The 19,073-nt window shown below is 40.5% G+C and overlaps 1 protein-coding gene across 1 annotated transcript; it reads right to left on the minus strand.

Moving 5' to 3' along the window:
• Window positions 1-6,385: 6,385 nt before the first annotated feature.
• Window positions 6,386-18,778, minus strand: MRAP2 (melanocortin 2 receptor accessory protein 2; the record flags this gene model as incomplete). Its single annotated transcript, XM_080615637.1, has 3 exons — window positions 6,386-6,779; window positions 12,384-12,483; window positions 18,652-18,778. 3 exons carry the CDS (start codon window positions 18,776-18,778, stop codon window positions 6,386-6,388), a joined length of 621 nt encoding a protein of 206 aa, XP_080471763.1.
• Window positions 18,779-19,073: the final 295 nt, after the last annotated feature.

Below are 19,073 nucleotides of genomic sequence, written 5' to 3' on the forward strand. Positions count from 1 at the left end.
CTCAGATATTTCCAACTGTGCTGGTAAGAATGATGGCAGAGTGATCTAGCTGAGTTACTATGGGATAGATGAAAAAAAGCCTATAAATTACAGTGAGAGTAGTTATTGGTATCCCTTTTAGAAGGGAAAGCTGTATTGAGTATGATTTTTACAAGGGGTTGTTCTGGTTCTGAGATAGTGGTAACTTTATAAATGATCTTGACAGAACAAAGGGGCCAGCCTGCTGCTAAAAAGGATAAAAGAAGGAGAAGCATTAAGTCAAGTTAAAGAAAATTAAAACTCAAGCTAGCTGGGTTTTGGTGGCTGGAAAGACAGGTTTATAAACACATCAGTAAATTATTACTTTGAAGTCTCAGCAGTGCAAGTCCTTAAGAATTCCACAGCACATATACTGAGGTTGTAGCTCAATGAACTACCCTTATTTAGGACAATGACAAGATAAAAACTAGAATCTACTCTTCAGAATGTACTAGAATGTATTGCACCCTCTACTACTGGAAATAGTTCGGGTCTGTGACTATATATTTATGATTGTGCTTCTTCAGGGAACAGCAGTAAATATGTTGGGTTTATACGAGCATGTAACTAAGCATGCATAAAGGACAAAATAATGTAACACATTATACTGTGGAAACACTGGCAGTAATAGTGCAAGGACTTTTCTTCTCAAGCATATACATACACAAACAAGTGAGAGTGAATACACACATAAATACAAAAAAAGATAGTCAGTTGGCAATATGATAATTTATCTTGGTTGTTTCATATACAGGTATTTTCAGTATTTTTAGTGAGCCTGTTTTGTCCCCCAGAGATGAAGTATTAGTCTGTATTCGTAAACTATGTAAATACAACACTGCTTTGTATATATAAGCTATGTGTAAATATGCTGTGTGTTCTTGATTTTGGATTGTTTTGCAAATGAAAAGGATAAAATTGAGTAATTTCAACTTACAATTTTTTTTTTTTTTCCTGTACAATTTGCCATTGGTGTAACACTGCATTAAAGTCTGTGACCTGAAGTGTGATATTTTTAATTACAGCTTGGGCACTGCCTGGGATGGGAAGGCCTAGGAGGAACATTTCTGGTTGCTGGGAATTCTCTCTCCAAACATTGCCTTCAAATGTTCTCACATGAGTTACATTTCAAATTAAATTATCTCTCCTAGTCTGTTTTACTGAGCAGGAACAGTATTATTGACCATTACTGTGAGCTATACTATGGTTTATACTGCGTTCTCACATGTATTTATGTAGTTATACACTACATGGTCTTTATTTTTCAGGCATTTCCCATGAAGTAGGTGCTCTACACAGTAACAGACTACCTCTGGTCTTGGGCAGCTGTAGTAATGGCTTCTTTTTGGAGAGCTAAGGTCCAAATTTTAACTGCTCTGCTAAAGTTACGAGTTTGTGACTCTCCAGCAGCCTGGAACATACCCTGAAACAGAGCAAAGGCTGACAGAACAGGCCATTAGCTTTTACCATATTCCAGTGAGGAATTTGGTGCAATCTCTCAGAGTAATATAATTCTGTACTGCTTTGTGTTTGTTTTTCCTCTTCTTCTGTTATCCTATTTCATTTTGCATTTCCAGGGGCCATTATAATGGGTAGATTAAAAGAATCTTAAAGATAATTTCTTTGAATCATTGCTTTATATTTTGCTGGAATTAATTTGTTTATAGCAAAGCAGCTGGCATGCAGTAATTTGAATTGTCACATTTGAAGCTTTAGGAAACCAAGTGAGCAGCTGGCCGGGTGCCTCAGTGACCTACATTGCAGAAAAGACATTTGCTTTAAGAGAGAACAGGGTGTGCAGAGGAGCACAGCACTTGCAGCAGAGACATAAGCAGTTCTATTTCAATTTCTCTGAAATACATGCCAAAACTGTTCATTTAACAAATCAAATAGGTTATAATGGATTAAGACTATTTCCTAGTACATAATACATTTTGAAGTCTATCTATCTGGTAGACCTATTCTGGAAAAAGGGAGAATAGGATCTATATGCTAGGACAAGCTGTGCAAATCCAATTTCTGTGGGGAAGGGGACTGTGCATCAGGTGCTGCCCTGACATTTTGGAACAGGAAGTCCTCTGATAACTGTGAATTGTAACATTTAGCCTTTCATACAGCTACCTACTCACCTCTTGTCCAAAAATGAGAAAGCACAGCCCTTCAACTCTTGTGTGTGTTGAAGAGTATGTGGTAAAAAGCTGTGTGGTGGCTCTGTGCTCTCTTTGCTGCCCGACAATACCCAAGGCTGCCAAGTAAGTTCAGTCCAGCTCTGCAGTATCTCCAGTTGATTTATTTTGCTTTGTCCTCCTACACTGGAGGAGAGGGCAGAGTAGGAGGATACGCACACTTGACTTCCTCCTTTGCTAGTGGCTTGTGAAGGGGCTTGGGCAATTCTTTTAGTCACATAGTGGCAAAAACAATCTCAATGTGAAGGTGCATAAATACTGAATTGCATGACAAATACACACCATTTACTTCACCTTTAGCTTCAGAGACTGTGTAGCATTAGATTGTAGTAGAGTGCATGGTTTTACCTTTCCCTTTCTCTTCTCTATTGAGAAGCTTCTGATTTTACATTGTAGGTTAGGTGGGTTGTTTGTTTTAAAGGTAGAGAACTAATACTTGTTTACACAGAAGAACATTTCACAAATATTTAACTTTGAAAACTGGCGTAGGTAACTTGACCTAATAGGTTCTTAGAGAATACAATACATTTTTATGCAAACATATGTAATTATCTTAGGGGAACTCCCTGTGAAGTTAAATCTACCACAGGTGATGCATTTACAGTGGGTTTTCAGAAGAGGCTCTGAAATAGCCCAAGCAGTAGGAAAACTTGCAATAATTCCATTTGCAAACACCATTAAATTCCTGGCACCCCTTTTGAAGGACTATCCTGCTCAAAACACTTTCTATTCACTTCATGGTGAACCAACTCTTGGTGATTTTCTGGGAAAATGTAACTTTAACGTGTTATACAAAGTTGGTTATTACACTCCCCTGGAGGCAAAACATCTTGTCTATTAGTTCTAAAAGGAAAAAAAGCGAGCTTTAAAATAGCTGCTTTTGAAAACTGCAGAAAATGTCTGCATTTGCCTTTGACTCTGCTCTAATGCAGAGGTAGAGCAAAAAATGTGAATCAGGCTGTGTTGCTGCCACAGTGCTTCTGAAGCCATGCAGGAGCTGTGCAGTGGGGACCACCACAATCTTTTTCTGTAAAAAGCACCGTGAAGGACTTACGTTAGAGATAGAAGGGAGATAGATGGAAAAAGTGGAAGAATGGAAGCAGGAACCAAACACTTAAATACCTGTAGAGGATTAACACATGCTTTAGAAGGACACCAATACTGAATTAAACTAGTATATAGTTTACTGTATATAGAGACTTAGACATAGACAGGGCTACTCGGATTCTTGAATCAGTATTCCACTGTTTATAGAGACTTTAGACATGAACAAGACTACAAGGATTCTCAAGATAAGGAAGGCATGCAACAAGAGGACCAGATGTCTTCTCTCAAACCAATGTAGGCCTTCAGCCTGCTGATAAGGCCTGAGAGATAGGTAAACAGCAGCAAAATAAAACAATTTGAGGAGCCTCTCAGGGTTGAAAATTAGACCAAACAAGAACATGTAGCTAACTGGCAAGACTAAACATGCATTCTGATGTCCTTAACTAACAGATTTCCATAAAAGGATGAAATGAGTAGAGGTATTTCTCCCCAGAGGACCATCACAACCCCCAGCGATCACTCCTTGAAGTCACAGCTCCTGTGCTGCAGCCTGATCTACCCAAAGTACCATATGCATGAGTAACAAGAATTGGGTGGTCGTTTCACAGAATTATGGTGAATATGTATGTAATGAAGATACAAAAGCTGTAAACTGTCTCTTATTGGGGTGCGTGGTAGGGAGAGTGATCCCCCATGCACCCGGTGTTGCAACAAAGTAATGTCAGCTTTCTAACCTGTCATTCTGTTTAGAGAGGTTATTTCCTGGATTTCAGTGACAACACTAAGAACACAATTCAAATGTGGTACAAGTTAAGTTGGCCTTATCCCTTGATTGTTTTTATAAATGCCTTTCATCTGGGTGTTAACTGTCACCAGCATCCATTCACATGAATATTTCTCCTTTCTCCCAAATTTGCAGTTATGCACCCAAAAAAAAGCCACAAAGATTTAAGGTACCAGATGAAAATCTCAGGTTAACTGACTGGGAACAGCAAGCAATTTCCTAATTTGGGAAGAGAAAAAGGAACTTGTACAGCTACAGCCTTCATACTTGTGGTTAAGTACTTACTGTAAAAGGAGGCCTTTTCTGCACCTCACAATCTACATTGCAATCCATACAGCTATGCTTATTCATAACAGGGTTCACTTCAGTTTCCTCTTGGGATCTACTTTCAACAATAGTCTGCTTGTTTTAAACAGCCTCTGCTTTGCTTTAAGTGTAATCCCATTCTTTAAACACTAGGAAGTAATGCAAGAATTACATTTGAAAACAGGAAATTTAGGTGTAGGTAGTTTATAAGCGCACCAGAGTTAAAAAACAAAAGCTGTTTCCCGAGTCTTCGCATTCTTTAAATGTAGAAGCCATTCACTATTTATTCTCTTTGTCAGGTGAAGGAAGAATGAAATAATTTTATGAAATGAATGCTTAATGAATGAAAGCATTTAAGTGGCTTAAGAACACACCAGCAGGCCATTCCTACATTTTCACTCAGACATGTTCTATACAAAGCAAGTTAGTTTCAAGAAAACCCAGTTATGTACAGTATCTTGGATCCACTAGTTTCCTTTTGGTTAATAACTGCCTGCAGAGCACTCTTACTCCAAACCCAGCAAAGGATTTAAACCTGGTTCCTCAGCATCCTATGTGCTTGCTCTAAAACTGTTTGGCCATTAGTTACAATTTTTTTTAAGAAAGCTAAATGTAATGTAAGTTCTGGCTCAGGTTCAGAACCTTATTACTTCTCTAAAAAAATAAAGGTTGAAATTACACCTATTCAATTCCTTAACAAACCTTTCCCTGGGAGAACAGCTGTGGTTGCAACACCATCCCAACTGAGTACGAAAAAAAGATGCAGCAAGTGCAGCTCAGCCATGCTTTTGGAGGTGGTCCTCCCCACAGCTTCACACCTGCTAGCCCTTTGCTGGCCCACTAGTCAAGAAAAGGGCCGTTGATGGAGCCGAAAAGCACAGGCAGGTTCAGCCTATAAGCAAAGTATAACACCAACTTAACATATCACTGCCATTTATTTGCATACAGCAACTCTATGAATATGTAGGAATAGTTATTATCCAATTTCCTGTGATTTAGCTACTTAATCCTGCACTTACCAAAATGGCAGTTCACATCAGCAATTTAATAAAAACCAAAAAACTCAAATTACTGTTTGTATGTAGGATACTAATTCCAGGTTATCACTGGGCAACTGTCAGAACGTCCCTCTGAAGTACTCTAAATACAGTACCAATTTGCTTTTGCTCAGCAGCAGGTGGTGATAGCATTTCGTAAACACTGTGAACCATTTATTATGCCAGGTATTCTCTCTGGAAGCTTTGTTGGGTTTAAACTGCACCAAGAAGCAGTTTCAAGAAGCACTTCAAGAAGCAGGTATCAGAAACTGAAGTTAATTCCAAGCAGATACCAACTGTGTTGCTCAGTTTCAGGTGTCCTTTTGGGGAGTGACAGAAGCTGCAGAACTTCCCGAAGGACCACCTACTTTATCCCTTGCTTCAGCTTTAACTTGAGGTTTAGACTATTCTTGGATGAGCAGTTTTCATACACCTCCCAGTGCCAGGCTACAGCCTTTATGCTCTGCAAATCATGATGGTACCCTTCAGAAGCTGGACATAGGGGCAGGTAGTGACAGAACAAGGGGAAATGCCTTTAAACTAGAAGAAAGTGGATTTAGATTAGATATTAGGAGGAAGTTCTCTACTGTGAAAGTGGTGAGGCACTGGCACAGGTTGCCCAGAGAAGCTGTAAATGCCCCATCCCTGGCAGTGTTCAAAGCCAGATTGGATGAGGCCTTATGCAATGTGGTCTAGTGGAAGGTATACCTGCCCATTGGAACCAGATGATCTTGAAGGTCCCTTCCAACCCAACCATTCTGAGACCCTATGATTTAAAAACAAAAAACAAAACAACCAAAAAAAAAAACCAAACCCAAACCCAAAAGGCATCTGAATAAAGCTTTAAGTCGTTTACTTCTTATCTGAACTGAGCTGGGTGAGCACAGCCAGTCTTACACACAGTAGAAAGCACAGACCTGAAATACCTTCTATCACAATACCAGAAGTCCATGAAAGGCTTCAAACTGGAGAGTAACAGGAATGTTTACCTTAAAGTAAAAGGCTTTTTAGTCAAGGATCCGATGGGATGATTGCATGACTGATCTGCTGTCTGAAATGATTGGTGCCTCTGAGATGAGGAGATCATCCTCACCTAGTGAAGAGTTCTGCTCAGCATTCACAAAGTTAGGAATGTTAAATTTTGTAAGGCAATGTAGGTCTTCCTCAAACATACCACTGCTCTTGGGAGCTTCCTGGAAGTGGGTATTACTCTCCAAACCTGGACCTTTCTGATTTTGTTTTGCTTTGTCCAAATGTTCCACTTCATTAATACAGAAATGGAAAAGTGACTGTGATTCTTCAGCTCTTTGATGAGAAAAGACCCTCTCCGACTCCAGAGGCCTTCCAAAATCTGCCACAAAGCTATTCATGCGAAATCTTTTTCCAGAAGGTTCTGCATTGCTAGGGAGCAAAGAGAGAAATACAATAAGCACACAAAGTAAAACTACTCAAGTTTTTAACAGCAAATTTGCTTTCAGCAGCTGTTACGATCAGGAAGGAAGGAAACCCTATGGTTTGTCTACCACACACTCTAAAAGCCAGCACTGTTTATTATTTTCTGCTTGAGTTATTTTAAGTCTTGATTTGTCGTGATGATTTTCCACGTGAATAAGTTAATGCGAGCACTCTTAAATGGCACTTCTAATAATCAATATACTGTTATAATGAGCTCAATAAATAATGAGCTTAGAAATACTCTCCAGTACTTCCTTTTGATATCAGGTAGGAACAGGTTGTTTAGAATGGCTTATCAAACACTTGTGAGAAAAAACCTCTGAGACATAGGCAGCAGTGCTGTCACTAAAGGGATAATTTGAGTGCTTGGTTGTCTGGACATCAAAGTATCCCTTTCACAGACTTCAGTCAGTGTCACTGAGATTTCCAAATGAGGAGAGCTGGAACTAAAGACTGCTGTAAAGTCTGGCAGTCTTAACAATTCAGACACATAGCCCAGGAAGGACATCTTTTATCAGCAACAGCATAGCCAGCAGGGCCAGGGCAGTGATCATCCCCCTGTACTCAGCACTTATGAGGCTGCAGCTCAAATATCATGCTCAGTTCTATGCCCTTCATTACACAAAAGACAAAGAGGTGCTGGAGCAGGTCCAGAAAAGGGCAACAAAGCTGGTGAAGGGTTTGGGGCCCAAGTCTGATGAGGAGCAGCTGAGGTAACTGGGTTTAGTCTGGAGAAGAGAAAGCTCAGGAGGACCTTACTGCTCTCTACAACTACCTGAAAGGAGGTTGTAGTGAGGTGGGGGTCAGTTTCCCAAGTAACAAGCAATAGGACAAGATGTAACAGCCTCAAGCTGTGCCAGGGGAGGTTTAGGCTGAATATTAGGAACAATTTCTTCACAGAGAGGGTGATGAGGCATCGGAACAGGCTGCCCAAGGAAGTGGTAGAGTCACCATCCCTGGAATTGTTGAAAAACTGTGTAGATGAGGCTTTCATTGACATGGTTCAGTGGTGGTCTTGTCAGTCCTGAGGTAATGGTTGGACTTGATGATCTAAAAGGTCTTTTCCAGCCTAGCTGATTCTATGATTCGATTCTATGATTTCAGCACCTCTCAGAGTTTTCTAGAAGTGCTAGCTCAAACCAGCTCCAATCTGCATGGCCTTGTGCAGGAGCCATAAACAGCGGGGGGTGAAGAAAGCTCATGCTGGATGTTAGTTCTACAGCTAGTAATGCATTCTTTGTCAGGCTGAATTTATATACTGTCATGACAAAATGCAAGTAATTTGCATCTGAATGGCAGCAGAGGTATTCAGAGGATGAGTAGTGAAAACTCTATAAACACATTCTCAGAATAAAAGCTAAGTAAGAATTGTTACATAAGAATTAATAAATCATATTGTTTACATGTGAACTCCTAGCAAATGACACTAGAGCCAGATAGTTGGACACCTAAGTGCACACAGCAAGTACATAGATTTTCAGAAGAACGCTGTCATTTAATTCCCTCGAGCCTGCAGTAGGAGGTAAGTGCCTACATGCTTTTAAAAGCCTCATGGCACCTTCAGAAATCTACTCAGAAAACCTTTCAGTCTTTCAGTCATAGTTAAACATGCTAATTTACTTCCATCACACAAAACAAGGATTCTGTCCCAACAAAATCAGTTAACACTAGCCTTCAAATCAAAGCAGTCTTGTAAGTTTGTCAAAACTGTAATGGCTCATTCTGCATTTCAAAGGAAAGCACGTAGAAGCATAGTATTTAAATTGATGGAAAACAGTCCGGCAACTAAGTACTGCTGTATGCACACCAGGAGGCAAACAAACTGGAATAATACTGTGGTAGCCTTCAGAACTGATGACTATCATTTATGTACTTATAATGCAACAGAAAGTACCATTCCAAATTTAATTGGCATATATGGTTTTGCAAATCTGTCACTAACAGTTTCTATGTAGTGTTATGGCATGGACAGCAGAGGTGGCAAATAAGCACTGAAAGAGGATAACAGCCTAGGAAGAAGTGACTTTGGAAGAAAGCTTAAAATGCATCCATCAGAGAAGTAAAACCTGTTCATAGGTGTGGAAAGTACTTTACAAACCATGAGCTAAGAAGGAGCAAAGGCTGACCATACGAGGGGCACACAGGACTGGCAGTGGCAACCTAATCTTAACGAAAGAATGGAAGATGCAAAGAAATTTTATAATGACCATACTGTTAAGGACAGACAATAGAGAATAATCCTGCGCTCATGAGTGGAAAACACATGATCTAATACACCGTGGTATTTTTGGATTCTGAAATCCACAAACACTTATCTTTCTGTATCTTGGGGAGGAATCGTAGTCTTGCTCATTACAGCATGCAAGTATACCTCAGCGTGTATCTTTTCAGAACACTCAAAATAAGAATAGCGGCTTCAGGAATCCCAGCTTTACTGTGGAAGGGAGCACGGCCACCTGGACAATCAAATCCCTTTCACAACATTTGGGCCAATGGGACCTTCTGAGTCCCAGAAGCTGCCCACAAGGAAGCAGAAAAGTGAATGCCAGACACCTCAAGCAGCATACATACACAAAACCACTCAAAACAAGCACTGCCCGTGAACTAACCCAAGCTCCTTTCCCGGGAAAATTCCAGCCTATGATGCTGGGTTCTGGTGTGCAGGATTCAGTACTAGGCTCTAGATTCTGCCCACTGGACTTGAGTGCACTGTCAGGGTATGGACCATTTTGACCCTCTAACAGGTGCATACTGGTTTGGGACTAACACTTGAGTTCTATAGCTAAAACAGCCCTTCTCTAAACACTCCCTGAAGTGACCTGAGGTAGTTGGCAAACCATGGAAAGAAGTAAGTAGCAAATTCCCCAACATAGCACTGTTTGGCATCTCAAAGGGAACTAACCAATCCTTAACCAAAATCAACTGGTTTCTTAAAAAAACATTACCAGTCATTCCACCTTTACTGCAGCTAGTTGAAAAACCTGCCTCAACAGCTGCATGAAGCTTTGAGGTGACATCAGCCAATATTTGTGTTTTGCACAGACAGAGTACACGAACACATGCGTGTGTTGCACAGTGTGTTTGTAAGGATGTTTTTAAAGGCAGAAACAGAGTCCTGTCTTCTTCTGAGTGATGAAGGGCAGTACTTTTCAGGCAGAAATTCAGATTGTCAACAATTTTTTTGTTGCACAAACTAATGTTCTACGCATACTAATGTGCAAGCAAACAAAACAGAAGTGCAACAGACATCATTTCCACAACTAATTAAATTTCTGTCTCTCCCCATCCATATCCTGACTCTTCTCCTCTGGTATAAGACTGTACCTGATGCTGAACATCTTGTACAAGTTTGGTAAGTACATGCTATTGTACCCCTTTATACTGAGCCAAGAAAAGCATACTATTAGAGAAATCAGAGTATTCTACTTTGGATCCAGCCATCTGAACCCAGTTACACTTATGTCTCACATTAATGGTACTTTAAAAGAACAGCCAAATTGACTTAACTGAAGTCAGAGACACATGCATCAATGAGGCTGGCTTTCTCCCAAGGCCTAGGAATCCCATTAACATCTATTTCTAAAGGAGGGCTGCAAGACAGCCCACTAATGAAACGATGAGTCATGGTATCCAGTCAGGCATTAAAGACAGAAGGTAAAAGCAAACTGAAAACCACAGTCTGCACTGGTTCTACAGGTAGGTATTTATGTTGCAGTTTTTATATACATGTATCAAAAATAAGAGGAAACAACAGTATTCACTGCCCTTACCATATTCCTGGATGATCTATTTCCTGTACCATACACATTTGGTTATCAAATCTCAAAAAAATAGCACTCAAATTTGTTCAAGGTGCCAACTCAGCACACATAGTAAGTAGGCAAGCATTGAAACACAGCTCCCAAAGCTGCAAAGAAGTTCAAAACAAATACAGAAAGGAATAAGTGGGCTCTCTTCAACAACTGAAGAAAAATTACATTAAGAGTTAGATTGCAAGGGCCTTGCGGAGGTCTCTAGCCTAATGCCCTGATGAATGCAAGGCCAACTCCGAATTCGGGTCAGGTCATCTGAATATCGAAGAGGACCAAAACTGGAGATTTTGGTCCCCTTCTTGGCAACCTCTCTAGGCAACCTTTTCCAAGAAAATTGATGAAGAAAGCAGAACAGTGGGAGATACCAAGCAGGTCTCTGCTACCTGAAAGTATATTTTTACAATGTACAAACTCTTGACATGTTGAAATCTTTGCTGTATATTTGACTTTATCACTTTATTTCCCTTTCAAATTCACGTGGGATACAGACTCCCATGCTTGGCTAAGAAACAAGATCTCCAGCAAAAAGGGGCAGCATACCAACACTTAGGAGGACTTTAAATACATCTGGGACCACAGTCTGGCAACTTTATGACAGTCTGTAAGGGAGGCAAAAATACTAGAAAGTCAGTTCTGGGAAGCTCCATCTTTCTTCCTCTATTTCCTTCTCATAGAAGCAAAACCTCAGGAGCACAAAAGAGGGTCACGATATACTTACGTCCTCTCTAATATGGCCCTGTCTCCAGAGATGTGCTATTACATGAAGTTTCAGAGCCAGCCTACATATGTCTAAAGAGCAAAGGGCCTTCAGCAGGTAGAGATAGACAGGCTGCTTTAGAAAGTGATAAGCACTAACAATTGCCTTTCACAATCAGCTTCTCATCACTGCTACCTGCCTGCAAGCAATCTCACTCTCCAGAGGGGCTTTTTACTTCTACTTTATGGTACGCTAGTCTGACGAGAGATGTGGGTTTAAACTTTCGTAGAGGAAGGGATGCTGACAGTCTGCATGCTGTGCAAATGCAGATAAATGGTCAAGGCAAGGCAGTCTGTGCATACTTATCAGCCAGAAAGAACAAAAAGGACAAAAAAAAAAGATTAGTTTGTGACTTTCAGGGGACCCTGGTGTTAACCACATGTGGAGCTGATCTGGTATTTCAGCATATACTGGACTTTCTCAGCAGAAACTGAGACACTCTGAGACTAGGGAGCAACAGGGTTAAGGGAAGATTTTGTAAACACTACCAATACCTACATTTTGGACCTGAATACACAAGCGTGTAAGCCTGCCAGTCTTCAGCTTCCTTGATTTAACATCTGCCTTGTTCTTTACTTGTATATACTCTGTCAATATTCACATTTCTGTTTCTCTCCATCATAACATGAGCCTACCTAATATGACCCCACTTATCTGCAGAACAGTAATTTAAAACCATCTGTTTGGCAGCCTACCCACCAACTTCATTTTAGCATGAAAATGCAGACATGCAGCTATTCCCTTCCCTCACTGTATGCCTACCGACTAGTTGCTAAATAGAGAACAGATTAATAACAATTCTACAGAATTGGTCTCCAAGAAGGGCTAGGAACAAAGACAGACTGCATCCTTCCATAAGGACAGACTAGAACATCATGGTGCTGAGCCAGTACAATATCAGCACTGTCACTGCTTTTGGGGTCTGCAAAAGAACTGACACACTAGTTATCAGGCTGGATTTGTTCCAGTTTTCAGACTCACTCTTGATGTGGTGCTCCTGTCTTCGTCAGCAGGGTCAGGACAAAAAACATGAAGATAACAAAAACTGCAAGACCAACCCAAAATCCAATCACAATGGAATCTGGTGAAAAAGAGAAAACAAGATGATCAGTATTTCACCTCCACTTACAGGAAGCTTCCTCACATGCAGCATGACTGCAAACCCCAAAAGACTTTGCAGCTTACTCCTGGGTAGCAACAAAGGAAAGATGATCAGATTTACTGTTATCTATTTTTAAACAGAAAGCTGACATTGAAGCTCTCATTTCTAGCCCAAATGTTACTTATGTCCGGACAAACCAGAAACAAGCTGAAAGAGGGAAGACACTGTACTCTCTTTGCTAGTAAAGTAAGAGCAGCTCCCTTTGTGATGGCTGGCCCATTTCCAAACATTGCTTTGGAAGGAACTTTAGTGCTAGAACTCGGAAGGGAGGATTATCTGATTTTCAGCAAAAACCTCTGACCCTGTAGGACTGAACTCCTGCTGTTTTAAGTGATCTCTACCCCAGACTGTTAGGTCTCTGGGTTTGATGGATTTCATTGACACAATAGGTTTAGGAAGACCTACCTTTCTTTCAGTGGTAAGATAGTGGGTTCTGAAATAAACAGAACCACAGGTAAAAACTATTTGCTACCTCAACAAATACCAATAACCAACGTATACAAGACATTTTTGAATAATTTTTAATTTGGGACCCAACTTGAGTACAGAAGACAGCAGTACAGTGTCAAGAGAGCCAAATGGGTTTGGATGAAAAAGTCAAACCACCAGTTAATTAAGAGGAAGGCACCAAGCAATAGCCAAATGCAGAAACAATTAGAAAGAGCATGGCTTTTGGCCTGTGTGCGTAAAACGTTCCTGCTGTAGTAAATGGACCCATGGACAAATCGCCAGTCCTACTTACAATGAATTTATGTCCACTTACGACTTCAGAGTTGCTCCCGAAGGAAGCTCAAAGCTTCCACAAACTTAGCCTAGAGGCACAAGTGAGACAAACATATTTGTCTCAACAAACAGCAATCAGCTGATGAGCATGGCCCAAAGTTACAGAGCACTAACCCGAAATATAATCTAGTCCAGGACCCACATTATACAGGTACTTTTTCACCCATTGTTTTGGTTAATTTTTGTTTATGCAAATTTTCAAAACTTCCACTGTAGAAGTTAAAAAGCCCTGACACACAAACATGCAAGAGGGAAGCCTTGGTCAGGACAGGTGTCTGATCTACCCTTAACCTCTCATTACACAGCTATGACTGAATCTCAAAGATCCATGCTGGCTGTATAGCTACATGACCCAGTGCCAGCAGGCAGAGCACGGAACTCTAGCCAGCCTGTTGAATCTCCTACAGGACTCACTAAAGACACCAGAAAACAAGGAGTCAGCTATTCTGCCTGATGCTTGACCCCAAAAGTTAATCACTCTCCCACTATGAAACATCTTCCATGCTTAAAGGCAGTTCTGTAGACTGGAAATCAGTTCAAACCATTTGCTATTTTTTTGCCAAGTCCAAGTGCCTGCTGCAACTTGAGATTTGTTCTCTGTGAAAATACTTTATCACAAATCACTCCTTAATCTCCTTATTTTACCAGAAAAAGGGATTAAGTTTCAAGCCTTCCACTGCACCACTTATTCCGTCTCTCCTCTGTCACATCTCCCCCTTTCAACACTGTTTGTAAAATAATTAGAGGATAGCTCAAGTACGGGTCTTCATAAAAGGGAGGGGCAGGGAGTTTGTAACACTACTTTCTACTCAAAGCATACTGTTACGAGTTAGTTTATGTGAGTCTATGCATTATGAGCCCTACATTTTTCTCAGAATCATTCTATATGCATAGTCTGAACTCAGTAGCTCGAGATGAATCTTGTGTCTGGCATTACTAATACACAATATCTCATGATTATCTACCACCCTACCAGCTTTTGTAGTACCTGAAAATTTCATCTAGAAAGAGTCACATTAAAAAGAAAATTACTACTTAGAGCTACTAGTACCTACCAATTAGTCAGACATGCTTCAGTGATATGCAGCTGCATTGATAACCTGCATGCAAAGTCTGATCAAGTAGGATGTCCAAAAAATACTCACAGAGATCAAGCTGCAAAAACAAAAACCAAAATAAATCACAAAAAAACAACCAAAAAAAAAAATAAAAGAAAACACAACCTTAAAGGAAAAAAAGAGGGGAAAAAAGAAAATCCCAAAACAATTTCAAGAAAAACATAAAATCAAGACTCTGATAAACTTCTACTCCCCACAAAACTCACACCCGCCAGCAGGTTGTGGTGAATAACAAGCGGCTGTCTTGTGGTTTGTTTGGTGTTCCTCCCCAGCGGGACTGTTAAATTTACTGAGCCTAAAGCTACATCTTCCTTGCCCTGCTGAGGCTCCTGAGGCACTTCCAGCCCTCTGCTGTATCAGTTATGTGGTCTGGATTTGTTTAAAATTAAAGCAGGTGGCCCAAGTTCTCTTCTGTATTTCATTTAAGCACAAATTATCCAAGCCCACCAACTTCTAAACATTTATTCAACATAAAACCGGACATAACACAACGTTTATATTTAAAACATACGGTACGTAGGACTACATTTATAATACTGTCCCAAGTTATAAATAGATTGGGAAGGTATCCTATGAATTTCTGTAGTTGCAGTATCAGCCTTCCTCTCCTTTGCAACAGGCTCATAACATCCTGGCAGCACTTCAGACTCCCCTGATCATTCCTACCTGTTTTACCTCTCTCTAACATTACTGAAGCTTCCTCTGTTCCACAGGTACAAAAAAGGATTTCGTTCTTATCTCTGCCAGTCACAGGTGTCTCCCAGCTATCTTTATCTATTTACTTTCTAAAGCTGTAATTTACAAAACCTAGTTCCTGCCTTCACTCCTTTTCAGCCAAAGGCCACACTTTTTGCTCATAAATCATCTTTTTTTCTTTCTTCTTTGCAGTCATATATTTGAAAAGTCCTTGCGGCACCTGAGCACCTCATTGTCCCCCCCTCCACTTTCCTTAATAAATGTATTTTTGTGTATTAGATTGTTTTGTCAACATTTGTCTTCACAGGTCCCTACATAAATCTTCTTCTGCTTTCAAAAATCCAGGCCTCTGAATTCCTTTGTACGTACCTTAAATTACTAGGAACCTGTCCTTGTCTACAATTAATTAAGTCAACATTAAGCCAAAAGTGGCCTCCGACTTTCTCTTTTGTAATTCATCTTACGTTACGGCCCAAAACAGTAACCTCCCTTTTGTGTGAAATACTTTGTGTATCATAAATAAATAACAGTTTAAAATAAAACACACCTCTCTCTTTAAGGGAGCTGCACACCTCTGATTTTAAGAAGGGACAGTGATGAGTTTACAGCTGGCCAAGTGTCACAGCCAAGCTGCATCAGTTAAACTAGAGTCCACTCCCCTTTAAGCTCTCCAACGTAAGTTACAGTGCTGTACTAGATTAAACTCAGCCCTCTGAGCATGCATGAAGTAACACCAAGGTGAACAGAGCCAACTCCAACCTATCAGTTAAAAAAAAAAAGTAATAAATTACTTGGAAAAGAAAAAGAAAAAAAGAAAAGGGCTTTCCTAGGTTCCTAGATCACCAATTCAATATCAACCTCTTTCATAAGTACTTCAAGCTCCACCTGAAAAGAGGTTATTTCATCTGTCCCATTCTCTAGTAAGAGTTGTCTAGAATGAGCGAAGACAGCAAAGCTGAGCTGCCACACTTAATGCAGGGCAATCACTTCAGTGGCAATCCAAGACCTGCTTTGCTGCTGTACCTTCTACAATCTGGTAGGAACTATCACTTGTATTTTTTAGTCCCATCACAAGCCTTGACACATGTAGCTAAAAAGGAAGGAACTTACAAAGCACTGCAGCTGATCTTTGTAATCAGGTTTGGCCTCTGATTAAGTGGAAGGATGGAATATAAATTAGAAGCATGATAAAAGCTCACCTACATTTTTTGAGTACCTAACTTTAGTAAAAATACAGACAGTAATCAGCAAAATTGGGGGGGGGCGGGAGGGAAGGTGGGTAAAGCACAACTCAGGCTAAAAATTAAATTCTGCTTTAGTTTTTTTTAAGAAGTGTTAATAACTTTAACAAGTCTTTCTGTGCCTTACAAAACCTCTCCAAAACCTCCTGACTGTGCAAAGCCAAGGGAGATCTGCCTTTCTCAGCTGCAGTTTTACACTGCAGGCACTTCCCTTACTCAGTCTGAATCCTTTGCATGACAAATGAGGCAGAAAGTATGTATCCCACCCTGGACCAGTGCTTCTGCACTGACTCAGACAGGTTCAATAAGCCTACAATTTTAATTACCAGTGAGTCTCCTCTCTCCTGAGGCTCTATACTGCCTGCCCAGAATGCAGCCTGTGCAGTTAGAGAATAATTATGATCTCCCAGCATGGTTGTTAGAAACACTCCTGGTCCCCAACAGCCTTGTCCTTCCTCCTTACTGAGCAGAATTCAGTCTGCCCCATGAGGGAAACTTGCCACGCAAACTCCACTGCTGATTCCTCTGGTTGTTTTGAATGCTTTTCCTGCAGTTTCATCAAATCTAAAAAATTCATCAGAATATGCAGACCGGGGGACTTCATGTGGAGTAGCTTGAATTTCCCCATCGCTATGAACAGCAGCCTCAGTCTTAACCAATGGTTCAAGGGAACCGAACAAGAGGCAGAATGGGGGTTACCCGTGATTTCATCATCACTCACACCAAATGTCTCCTTCTCAAGTCGTGGGGTCTGAGTAATGTACTGACTGGCAAATCTGCCTGACTGCAACAGAGGACTGCTTTTCCAACAATGCTTCTCTTTGCATTTCACTAGATCAAGCAGAGTTCTGAGACAGTCCACTTTATTTTAAGGGGGTTCATTTCGAGGTAGTTATTCTCTGTTTCAAGATAATTATTTTCAGTTTTAAATTTATTATTCTCAGTCACAAGTTTCTCTCCTGCCTCCTCCTCAAAGGCTAATGATGACTTTAACTTTGCATTTTTCTGATTTCAGTTCTTTGCTTGCCAGTGTTGTTCATCCCAGCATTGTAGGAGGCCCTTGTATCTGTTCAGGGCTATCCATAATAACACAAGTTTCCATTTTTTTAATCTCTATGTCTATGGAGCTTGAGTAACTCCAGTCACACATGCTTTGTTACTGATGCGTGTAAAATCCTCTCTCTTTGCTTTTAAAAAGACAAATGTAGTTTGCTTGTTTGGCAGCTGTGTGCGGTTTATCAGTGCATGGCCCTTTCAAGCTCCCGCAGGGAGTACAACAGAGCCCGGCTGCAGGACCTTCACTCTGCTTCACCCTCCGTTCAGTTTCTCTTAGCATATGCCAAGGTTGCAGGGTTGCCTGGGGAACTATCTTCAGGGAGATTCCGTGCATGCCAACTGAATTCCATGCTGGAAGTAGCAGCTGCATTTTACCCAAAGATTTCCTTAGTGTTATAATATAACTTTGGGGGACTTGAGAGAAGTGATCTCTAACTTCCCCAGTTTTCCCACACAGGTATAGTAAATCTGAATTAGTCTCTCAGGTTTTTTCCTCCCTTTTTGTTTGCCCCCCACCAACCACCTCCCCCTAAAAGAAAAAAATAATAAAAAATTCTAAAAGCCAAATCCATTGTCCAGATTTTTGATAAATGCTGGTGCAGCTGCAGTAGCTTGTCCCAGCTCAATTTCCTCTCAGTTCCTACCCAGATTTTTCCATCTCTCTGGTCCCATCCTCCACTTGTTATTCTACTTTAAAACAGCTCCAGTATTACCAGAATGCTGAATTTAGAATACTCTTCCTATGAAGAAAGTCCCAGTGATAAAAAATTTCCTCAGAAAGAGAAATTTCTTCTTTTTTTTTATTTTTAAAAGCCTTAAAAACCAAAAGCAGTAAGGGTGCCCACCACTTTTCAGCATTAACAGAAACAAGAACAAAGCAACACAGATCATACCAAGTAGTCACCAGAAGCAGCAACGGCTGCATTTGCTGTTATAAACTGTTCTAAACAGTCTGATAATCTCAGTATTGACAAATTTCTACCACAGCAAAGAAATCCATACTTCTCTCATGCACAAGAAAAGCATCCTACAAAAAGGCACAGAATAACAAAGACTCTAATGGAGTAATACCTACAATTGCTGAGAATTCAAAAAAATATGAGATACTTTCGTAGAATCAATTACAAATTAAGAGTAGGAACATTAAAAGTGGGAAGCTCAGCTGCAGTAAAGCCTGTCTCTACTGAACTTACATTTATGAGCCTTCAAGCCTTCAAACGACACTGGTCCATACTCATAGTACTCATAGTCCCAGGTGTAATCAGAGTTAGACAAGGCCTGCTGGGTGGTTCTGTTAGAAATCAATCTTAGGGCAGACATCTTGCACCTCAAGAAGTATATACCTGTGGGTACAAATGCGTTAATGCAGACTGCATACTTTAGCACATCTTTTGATTTTATAGAGAATCTTTTCTTATTTTGGGGATCTCTTATTCATCACTGCTCACAAGTGCAGCCATTCATGCTTACAATGGTGTGCTCTCACCTCTAAAATCCAGTATCACTGCCTCATCAGAAAAGGCTATCACATCCCCTTCCACTACCTCCCCAGTCTTGGCTGGCCAATCAACCACCATTCAACACAGAGCTCCTCTTCAGTGGAAAGAGGAAAACC

This window comes from Psittacula echo (genome assembly GCF_963264785.1).
Source record: "Psittacula echo genome assembly, chromosome: 4".
Lineage (NCBI taxonomy): Eukaryota > Metazoa > Chordata > Aves > Psittaciformes > Psittacidae > Psittacula > Psittacula echo.